The 11617-nt window shown below is 40.2% G+C and overlaps 1 protein-coding gene across 1 annotated transcript in view; it reads left to right on the plus strand.

Annotated features, from left to right (window-relative positions):
• The window catches only part of magi1b (membrane associated guanylate kinase, WW and PDZ domain containing 1b), a 145977-nt gene extending 136626 nt beyond the window's left edge, over window positions 1–9351 (plus strand). The window contains 5 exon segments of the mRNA XM_056240786.1: window positions 1735–1828; window positions 2411–2498; window positions 2931–3074; window positions 4068–4206; window positions 7515–9351. Of these exon segments, the coding sequence (XP_056096761.1) occupies window positions 1735–1828; window positions 2411–2498; window positions 2931–3074; window positions 4068–4206; window positions 7515–8689 (1640 nt within the window). The 3' untranslated portion in view covers window positions 8690–9351.
• Window positions 9352–11617: the final 2266 nt, after the last annotated feature.

Genomic DNA, 11617 nt, shown 5'->3' on the forward strand with positions numbered 1-11617 from the left:
CTCTTAATTTATGCATCATTTATAATTTATGCATTTCTTGTGCTTTTCTGAGTGGAGACAAGAGGAAGGAGAAAAAACAAGATAAAACCATGAGATGAGGAAAGAGAGAGAACACCAGCAGAGTGGTGGGGAAAGGCTATTTTAAGACGGTGGGATTCACGGGCTGTGCACTCATCAAAGTCCCCTCTCGCCCCCACAGTGACTGCCCAGTGGGGCGGAATTAAAGCAGCTTTGAGCGCAAGCAACAGAAGCCTGCGTTTCATTGGTGACAGCTGATTTAAGAGTTAGGCCGACACAGTCAAAGCAAACGATCCAAGATCAATTAAACTAGTACAGTGGTTCACCCACAAATGAAGAAAAGGAGAAGTTTTGAAGAATGTTTAAGCTGCTTTTTTCCTTTTGACAAATGACTACAGTCTGTCAAGCTCCAAAAATATATATATATATATTATGTTGTTAAACATTCAGTCTCTTATCCTCACCAAGACTGTATTTATTTGATCAAACATACAGTATAAACAGTAAAATTGTAAAATTCTTACAATTTAAAATACACTAACTTTTCTATTTTAATATTTTTTTTAATGTAATGTATTCCTGGAATTTTCGGCAGCCATTACTTCAGTCTTCAGTCTCATATGATTCTTCAGAAATCATAATAATATTCGATATGGTGCTCAAGATATTTATCATAACCAATTTTAAAAACTTTTCTGCTGTTTAATATTTTTGTGGAAACCACTACCTTTCAAAAATGTAGGGTAAGAATGCTTTTTATTTTAAAGGACGCACTAATTTGATCAAAAGCGACAGAATTTGATCAAAAAGACATTTATAATGTTACAAAAGATATGTATTTCAAATAAATGCTGTTTTTCCATATTTGATTTTGAATTAATCAAAGAATCATGAGAAAAAATGATCATGCTTTCCACAAAACCAACATTGATAATAAGAACCATTATTAGTAAGTAAGCACCAACAGTACTTTATAATCAGCAAATCAGCATATTAGAATGATTTCTGAAGGATCATGTGACACTGAAGCTGAAAATTAAGCTTTGCCAGTTATTTTGAATTGTAATAATAATTTATCAAATAAATGCAGTCTTGGTGAGCATAAGAGACTTCTTTCAAAAAACTTTTGACCAGTAGTGTATGAGATATGACTTGTGCAATACTTTCCCAGACCGAAAATGTTGTCATTATTCATGATAAATCTGATCTTCTTTATTAGGTTTTTCAATTTTATTCAAACTTTCAAACTCTTACCACAGCATGAACACTATTCAGGATATCTTCATTTACTGTATGTTCCATTGAAAGAATAAAATCATACAGGTTTGGAACTGCATGAAAGTAAATACATGATACAGAATATCCATTTTTTGGGTGAACTTCAACACACGCTGTTGTAATTGTTAATCCGAGGGCAGATTGTGATATGAGAATACAGACAAAAGGGGAAAATTGGGTGTTCGGCTTTGCATGGTATTCGGTCATTAGGCTGTAATGTAATCTGTGAGGAGAAAGCTACAGCCAGAATGATAAATGTGCGGGTGCTGCCCAGCTGGAGTGCGCTTGCACAGTGCACTAGTGCTAATGTTTTGTTGTATGGAAAATGGGCCTCTGATACTTGGTCCACAGGGTACGCTTACACACTGCACATGCATTATGGGTAATGATGTGGAGGCTTCTGTATCTTCCTTACCATTTCTGATGTTCCTTCCGCAGAGTCCTCCAATGCATCACTGCTGACCAACGCTGAGAAGATTGCAACCATAACTACCACACACACCCCTCAACAGCAAACTGCACCTGAGCCAAGGTACATGCCCACTTGCATACTTGAACTTAATAATAAACAGCCATTTTGAGAGGAATTTGAAGTAATTTAAGTAAAGTATAATATTCTTGATGGTTGCTCGTTATATATTTATGAAAGAAAATCACATCAGGCCACTCCATTAAAAATGTAATGTGGCTCCAGAAAGTATTTGAACACTTAAGTCACATTTAAAAATGAATGAACTTCATTGCATTTGTTGATAATAAATTAAAAGTTTGTATCAGCGCTTTTCTGAAAGCTAACTAGTTTAGGGTCAGTTTTTTTTTTTTTTTTTTTTTTTTTTTTAAGAAGAAATTAATACTTTTATTCTGCAATAATGCATTGAATTATCTGTTTTCAAAAGTGTTAATAATAAGAAATGTTTCTTAAGCAACAAATCAGCATATTAGAATGATTTCTGAAGGATCAAGTGACTCTTAAGATTGGAGTAATGATGCTGAAAATTCAGCTTTGCCATCACAGGAATAAATTGCATTTTAAAATGTATCAAAATGGAAAACAGTTAGCTTAAGTCTTTTGCTCATTATTTTACAAAAGGTTTGTCTTTTTTTTTCTTCCCAGAAACAACACCAAACCAAAACAGGAGTCTTATGAGTTTAAAGCCCCACAAGCTCCGCCCCCTCCTGCGCCGACACAACCTTCAAATCAGGTACGTCGCTCACTCCATTCCCTACACTGCCGTCTCCTTCAGATGTTCTGCCCTCTGAGAGAAGGCATGCCAGTAGTTTGATGAACTGTCAAAAACAAGAGTGATTGAGTGAGTCAAAGTGTTTAAACCACCAAAGCGATTTTGCGACTAATTTTACACTAGAGATTCTCTTAATCTCTGTTTGTTTGGTGGGATTTTGGACTTTGAATGTGTTCGTTGGTGTCTCGTGACGGACCTTTGCACCTACCTAAAATACCATCAGAGCCAGATCAATTATTTAAGCTATTCTACTGATGATGTTACTATCAAATACATGTTAGTTTCCTGCTGGTGGCTAATGTTCCCTTTGTTGAAATGGGAGCCTTGATGAAAAAAAAACTGCACAATTGTAGATTCATCACTGACCTTGGTGTGTATGTGTTTGTGTTTTAGGATGCTGAATTCTACTCTGTTGATCTGGAGAGGGACAATAAAGGCTTTGGCTTCAGCCTTCGAGGGGGTCGAGAGTACAACATGGACCTGTATGTGCTGAGACTAGCAGAGGACGGAGCAGCCGTGCGAAACGGAAAGATGAGGGTGCGTGCAGCTAACCCTGGACATGAATCAGGATACACATATTAGGATATAATCATACTTGAATTAGAATCAGCATCTGAACATGAGTGATCTGAACTTAGATTCATTCATTCATTCATTCATCACCTAACAAGATGCCCCAGTATTAGTTATGATAGATAATTAATAAATTAATAGATGAATAAATATTCATTTGATTTAAATTATTATATTATATTATTACTGTTGAAGTTTGATTGGATGCAATGCCTTTCTCACCAACAAAATATGTGTATATATAAGCACTTTCTTCTTCTTTTTAAAAGTTGGTAATTTAATGTTCATTATATTATATTATATGAATTTCTAAAGTGATAGATAAATTTGCTAGCACACAATGCCTTGTCAACAACAAATAATATATCAAGCAGTGTCTTTTTATTACTTTCTAAAACTTTTATTTTGCTCCCCTAACTATGCACGATAAATACAGTTAGTTGCACTTCATTCAATTTACTATTGCTTCCACAGTTAGAACCACCGACAACATCTGTTAGCATCTGTATAACACATTGTCCGACTCAGGACCCAGTCTTGCATCAGACTAGCACTTCTTATTTCTATCCCCATTGTCATCTTAGAAGTGATGTTGAAATGTGGCTTTTTAAAGTAAATGAGAAATAGAGAGATTAACTGTCCATTAGCACCAATGCAAACAAATGAATTGCACAGCCGCTGTACTAAGCTCTGCAAGTTAGATGAGAGGAAAGCAACACACAGCGACTCTGTGAAGCGCATCGAGTTGTCAGCCGAAGACCCACTTATGTGGAGACGGTATTCCCTTGATGGTGAGCGCTGACAGATAACCAGAGGCAGAGAGGAAAAATAGAACAAAGGAAATTCTACCTTCCTCTTCATCTTTAGCTTTCTATATGCATGACGATGTTTTCTGGATGTCACAGCAAAATATAGGTACCATTGCCTTACTTTTATCCTCTTTTAATTTCTTCATAGGTTGGAGATGAGATCCTGGAGATCAATGGGGAGAGCACCAAGGGCATGAAGCACGCCCGTGCCATTGAACTGATCAAAAGCGGTGGCCGAAAAGTCCACCTGGTCCTAAGGAGGGGGGACGGCTCGGTGCCAGAATATGGTGGGTCAATCTACGAGAACATCCCCTTCTCCCCTGTCTTCACACCTTGAGGAGTTTCCCCCGCGGGGGTCGACAACACCACCACCTCTTCTTTTCTGCGCACTGGTCCTCTCCTCTGACCTCCTGCTGGGTGATGGGCCTTCCTCTTGCTGCTGTTGCCCCCCTTGCCTCTGTGCACTGGGCTAGCCTAGGGGACTATGGGATATGTGGCTTTTGGGTGGTGGTTGTGGCACATGCTTTTCGTAACACTTCACAAGAATTAAAAACAAGCAAAGCGAGGAGGCAGAAATATTAACGTTTCTAAAACTGGATATACGTTTATTGTTTTTCAGAGAGAAAAAAAATATGATAAACTCCTTCATGCCCTCCATTGAGGTGGCATGACCATGTCAGTGAGTTGTAACATATTTATGATATTTATTGAAGGTGAATGTAAGCTACTGAGAAGGGTCTTTAAAGAGACTCCATGACTACAAACGCATTCTGGTATCATTAGCCGTTTCGGTGAAAACTCACAATACTGTATTCCACATATTCACCGATCGTTTTGCACGTTGTACATGTCAACTGCTTCTTTGCAAACTTTGCAGATGATTCCTAAACTCCACATTCCATTATAAATTTTTTTTTTGTATCTAACGGATTGTTATCGGACGTTACATCCTTTCATTTACAGACAGAAAGCAACTCACTTATTGAGCATAATGTCAGTGCCGCATGATGTCAGTGAATATTTAAATGTGTTTTGTTTTTTTTCTTGTCAATTTCCATAATATTTATGGAAAATTCATGTACTAATTTGCCACAGTTATTTTTTGTTTTTTTTTGTTTTCGGTCTTGACCATTTAAAGATGCTCATTCATGTATTTTGTCGAGTTCAGAATGTGATATAATGTGTCCTTTCCTGCACCAACATGATATCTCTGTGAGGTTGTATATTTTTATACCATTTTGTACTTGTTTTTCTCATTTTTCTCTTCCATGTCTCACCACTTTTGTTTTCTTTCTGTTTGCAATGTAAACTGCTTCATATGGTGTGTGTGTGTTTGTGCACATAAGCTTGTTACGGCATCCACATCTCACTGTCTTTGGGTTGATTTTGCAGCTGGGCGAGGATGTGTGTCTGTGTGTGTGTGTGTGTGTGTGTGTGTGTGTGCGCGCGCGTTTGGTTCCGGCTCTCTCTGTTACTGTTGATTTTTCACTCAAGGGTGGGGGCGTTTTATGGACAATCTCTATCTTTGACTAATTGATAAAATAAACACTGTTTCCATTGCAAAAGAGCATAACTCTCTCACGACTGTTGTTTCAGGGATCTAAATACTATGCTTCTCTCTCTTCTTTTTTATCTACTCTTTTCTGTTGTTCTGGGCTCTTCCTTCCACCCATAGCGATGGTTGCTCCCCAAGCCGCTGCTTGTATGAGATCTGAAAAGACAGGAGAGCCTGCTTTCTACCAAAATCAGACCACGGTTTGTAGATCCCGTGTTCCGTCTCATCACATCTCTGGCAGTTTTCTGTGCTGTGGCTTCCACTCAACTGTACTGTCCCTTGCAAGTTCATTTACACAAGAATGCATTGCCAGTGCTGTGGCCATTTCTGACATTGTGACCTGAATGAGTGGGTTCATTCTTACATTTAGGTTTGCCAACATCACCACAGACAAAATGAAAACCTCATCAATGAATGCATTTTTTGTTGTTATTACTGGGTGTTTTTTTTTGTTTTTTTTTGTCATGCGTTTCTTTTTTTTTTTGTCGACGTTTGCCACCCACCAAAGCCATTACCTGGTACAGGTACATTTTCTTTGTCTCTTTGGATCCTTGTCTATCTTAGGCATGTATAAAATACGTAGCTCGAAAGTGCTTCTACATGTAGAATCTTAGTTTTAAACTGCTTCAGAAAAGAGTCGTGGGAACAAAAATGTGTGCCTGCAAGTTTTGCCACAGGTTTGTTACATCCATTTTTTTTCTAATCATGTAGACATGTCTATCAAAAACCAGTCCGTTATGTTTGGAGTTAAATAATTCAAAATCAATTTGAACAGAAGCGGCAAATGCATGAGTTTGTGTCAAATGAGAATCATTAATCTGCATCAACACTAAAACTTTTCTTAATTGTTGCTTCAGAGTAGAAACAGAATCACCAAGTACGTTAACATGCACAGACACAACAGGCTTTTGCATAGCCGAGTTCCAGTCATCATCTGTCTGTCCAAGTATGCATAATCAAATATTTAGAAAAAAGGTCATGCATCACTTCTGTCTTAAGGCCATTGCACACTGAGTCCGAAATTTTCGTATGCGTTTTTTCGTATTCGAGATTCGGTGGCTCTGAATTGTCAAAACACCATTCAAACTGATTGCTACGGATGCGAAAAACGCAGAGAATCGAACCCGATCCGATTTTTTTTATATTGGACGAAAGTTTCGGAGGCAGTGTGCAAGCGTGATTGACATAACGTCAGGTCGTATTTATTTTTTAACGTGCGAAAATTTCAGATGCGAATTTCGGACTCAGTGTGCAATGGCCTTTACAATGCAGAGGCCAATTGTAGTAACCACTTGTAGATTAACATGTACACATGCTGGGCAAAGCTGAATTATAATAGCGTATTTCGGTTTGTTCGTCTGACTTCACAAGACTAAAGGCTGGAATACACTGCACACATTTTTAAACTCTGAACAGATTTTATACACAAGGCATCATCCTCTAATTGCCAACTGTGAAAATGGTTAAAAACAAAAAGTGGGCATCACACATTAAATGCCTGAAGTTCACACTAACAGACTTACTTGTCATTCCAAACAAAACAAATCCATGCGGATACATGCTCCTTGTTGCTAGGAGATGCACGACAAATGAAAACAGTATGTGTTCTAAAATCGGCTCAAAATATCAAATACTGTATGTTTGATTTCCTCTGACTGGAATTAATCATAGTCTGAAGCTAGCGAATCAGACTCTGTGCCCCTCGTACTCTAAATGAGTTTCCCGTGAAGTCCAACTGACCAAAATATACAGACTGGCTCTGACTTTCAGGGACAAGCATTGCCTCCAGACTGCAAATCTGGGCAAAAGTCATGTAGTGGATTCCAGCCTTGATTATTGTTTTAGTTCAACTGATATCTAACTTTTAAAGTGCATGTAAACGTACTTAATGGGGACACTGTTGTCTAGTCATGGTAACAGCCAAACCAAGATCAGCGTTTCATGGAATATAGTAAGGATAAAGACACATTCACAATCCATCACATAACATGATACTTGTTCAAATAACTGAGTTCACCCATAATTACTCGTATCTTACAGACGGCATCAACAGCGGCAACGGCCTCAGCGCCGGTGCACAAACTGTTTCGGAAGTGAACGCAGCTCCTCCCGAAAGTCGGCCCCACCCTCCATCGGAGTCCAGCTATCCACCAGACCTTCACAAATCATCACGTAATGACGACAGGAGGGGGCAGGAGTCTGGCCAACGGGAGCACGGCCACCGGTCAAATCACCGTCACAACAACCACAGACACCGCTCCCCCGAAAAGAAAAGCAGGAGCAAGGGTCACGGAAAGGACAGCGGAACTTCAAAGCCTCACAAGAGGAAGGGCGACAAGAAGAGGTCCAGCACGGATGACTCACAGCATCATCACCACCACCACCGCAGCCACAACCAAAACCACCATCACCACCGGAAGCACCGCTCCCCAGACAGGCGCAGAGCTCGGAGTGCCGAAAACACCTTGGACAGTCGATACAACCAGAGACAAGGCCGCTCGCCAGATAGACGGCATCATCGCGACTCGTCCCCTCGCAGACACAGTTCACCTCAGCGTTCACCCCACCGATCTGGTCATCGCCACAGTTCTCCTTACCGTCGTAGATCTCCCTACCGGTCCCCTCAACGCTCCAGATACCAGTCTCCCTCAAGACGCCCTACGGCTTCTTCAGATAAACCCTACAACGATGAGTTCGACGAGGTGCTGGATGTGACCTTAAAGGAACCTCCTCCACCGAAGCCTCCATCCCGCTCCGAGAGCATTCCACTCCTGGCGACATCCCTGGACCGGCTCAGTCTGGGTAACACCCTACAGAGAGAGCCACCCAGCTACCTTGAATCCTATCGCGATTCAACCCTTCTCCGTGGGGCTTCTCGTGACAGCACCTTTCCCCGCGTTCGGACGCCCAACTCGGTTTCGGCTTTCCAGAACTACAACTCTTTATTGAGGGGCCGTTCCCCTGTGAGAAGTGGGGGCAGACAGGATGGATACCGTAGAGTCGAGTCACCGGTTTCATACTCGTACCGGACGAGGAGTCTAAGTCGAGACCTGTCTCCCATCGGAGGATACCGCGATGAGGAGGAGGAAGAGGACGGCTCTCAGCTGAGTGGGTATTATAGCACGCTCCGATCCAATTACAGTAGAGCTAACAACAACGTACCTGAGCCGAGGAGGAAGGCCTACAAAGAGAGCTCAAAAGACCTCAGCATCTGAGGGGTCGACTAGGAAGGACACCATACCCAGAGCCCACTGTCCACACGAGCCTTCATCCAAGGACTGCACAGACCCTGGATACTAAATTATTGATTTGAAAACTGGTGTTTTCTCATGGTTGAACATCTTTACAACTCTCAACAGCAGAAGAATGGTTTCTTTTCTTTCCATCGAAGTGTCATTTTGGTTTCTTTCATGACCCTTTTTATAAATCTGCTAGCAGTTCTACAGAGTTTGACAACTATGTATAAAGAAAACGATTATGTGCCTAACAGTACCATTCTTGGTGTTTTCTTTTTGTTTTTCTTTTGTTTTGTTTTACAAAGGACAGCCTTTTGGACTACTGTCCGATTCTGAAACCTTCTGTTACAGAGAGCCCTCTCATGCACCGAGCAGCTCAGTCAATGTGGTGCTCAGACATATACTGTGCATGTCTTTACACTTTCAATGTCTTTTCTCTCTTTTATTTTCTTTCTCTTCCCCAGTGCCACTGTTTTTTAGACATTTGACCAGAGTATAGCACAAGCCTGCATTCGTTTGTATATTTTTGACAGTTTGCAGTATGTGTACATTCAGAGGTGATCATTTTAAAAGAATGAAGGGATAATGAAATAAAAACTATGATGATAATGTTCAAAAAATAAAAACAGTATATATACACATTTTGATGGTCTTTCTTATAATTATCATGCTCACAAAGAGGAAATGGGCTAGTTAGCTGATCGAGCGGAGGATAACTTGGACTGTGAAATGTATTCAAGATGGATGCGTGTGGGAGGTATAGAGATGGTGTTTAACTGCACTGGGTTCTTTAACACTTTGCCAACATGTCTGGAAAATAAAGAGGAGGAGAGAACAAAGACTTCTTTATCTTCTTGACAGTTCAAAAGGTGAAGGAAAAGAGATTCAATACACTACCCACGGAGTCGACAGCTTTTTAAAAATCCAGTGAGAACGACTCCTCTCGGGCTATCATATGAATAAGAGACTGAGCGTTCCTCTCTGGCTTAAAGAGAATGATGTGAATGCATAAAAAGAGAAGCGCATCAGGTGTACTTTGTTCTCCACTACAGCCCTGGTAGGGATAGACTGGTTTGGGATAAGAGGGAATTATTATGTCCTAACTTGAACAACACAACTTTACAGAATGATCATAAAAATTACAGATCCAGAAAAGTGTTTTTAAAACCTTTGTTTATGTCTTTTTACTAAACTTTCAGTTACTTTAGGTTTGCCCAACAAAATCTAGGCCTTAAAACTATTTAGTTAATGCGGGCACAGTTTGGTCTATAGCTTTTAAAAGGTAGAAATTATGATTTTAACAGATGAAAAGATGAGAAGAACAATGTGTGATTGAGGGTGCTTTCACACCTGTAGTTCGGTTCATTTGGTCCGGACTAAGGGCGAAAAATGATACTTTGTATCATTTTCAGGCGTTTTGGTTCCTTTTCACACCACACTGATTGCTCTGGTCCGAATCAGATGATGAGTTGATGAAACGAACCAAAATGCAGTCACGTGACAACATCCACATCACTCGTTGGCCAGAGGTAACTGCACTTCGATTGGTCAGAATCAACGTGCGGGAAAATTCCAGAGCTCCCGGAAGTAAACAAAGAGGAGGAAAATCCGGCAGACAGCGTTTGACTATGGAGAGTCTACGACTGCGTGGGCTGATAGTATCCCTGGTCATAGTATATTACTTTAGGCAAACAATTACATTTCATAATGAATCGAGGATGCGGCTTGAACAAAATGTTTTAATGCACTGCACGCGGCGAAGTCGCACCTCCTCAGAACTCCACGTTTGTCCGCGAGCTGCATGCTAGTGCAAAATGTCAACAAACATTATTCCTCATCCCATAAAACACAGCGCGGCTGACTACGGCAGCTGGTTTAGTCCAAAAATACGCAGTTCTCTGACAGTTGGGTCTGTTCGAGTTCGGATCACGTTCTCACCACAAACGAACCGCTCCAGAGTTCGTTTGAAAGCGTACCGAGACCACCTCTTCGAGGAGGTCTCGGTACGCTTGTTTGGTCCGCTTTTGGTGCGCACCCGAGTGCGATTGCTGCTTTCACACCTACCCAAACGAACCGCACCAATTCGGAAAACGAACTCTAGTGCGATTCAACCGAACTAAACAAGGCAGGTGTGAAAGCACCCTGAGAGTTCTCTAATATCTGGCACAAGACAAAAGTGTTTGTTTGATTCATTCCTGGAATGAGTGTTAGTTGAGCTACCTGGTGTGTTATTTTGACCTCATTTTAGTCCCACTGCGGCATCCAAGAATAGAAGGCCTACATTTTGGAGAATGAAAAAGAATTGGAGTGACGTAAGCTACAGACTACAGCCGTGCAAAGTATGCTGACTTCCCAACATCTCAATCCAAGCAAAGAAATCTGTCTGTCTGTCTGTCTGTCTTTATCTATCTATCTATCTATCTATCTATCTATCTATCTATCTATCTATCTATCTATCTATCTATCTATCTATCTATCTATCTATCTATCTATCTGTCTGTCTGTCTGTCTGTCTGGTGTTATCTATCTGTCTGTCTGTCTGCACTGTAAATTATATTTTTAGTATTTTATTAGTACATTTTTAAGAACAATCAACTTGGCTATTTAAGTCATTTCAACTTAAATGACATTAAACTGATTTTAAAAAATGAAAATTTAAAAATTGCTTAACTTATTTTAATGAGTTGATATAAAAATATGTTATAACTTATTGCTCATATAATTTTTTACAGTCTGTCTATCCATCCATCTATATATGCTAGCATTCGTGCCCTTCTCTTCTTTTTATGCAGGTTTGAATTTGTATTCTGTTGTTCATCAGGGGGAGGGTAGGAGGTTTCTGGGTTGCTATAGTTACCTCAAGGTCATTTTTACAGAGTTTCATAGACATTTGTTTGCACAGAGCAT

Source organism: Rhinichthys klamathensis, unplaced genomic scaffold (assembly GCF_029890125.1).
Source record: "Rhinichthys klamathensis goyatoka isolate OS25496 unplaced genomic scaffold, OSU_Roscu_1.1 h1tg000613l_1, whole genome shotgun sequence".
NCBI classification, from domain to species: domain Eukaryota; kingdom Metazoa; phylum Chordata; class Actinopteri; order Cypriniformes; family Leuciscidae; genus Rhinichthys; species Rhinichthys klamathensis.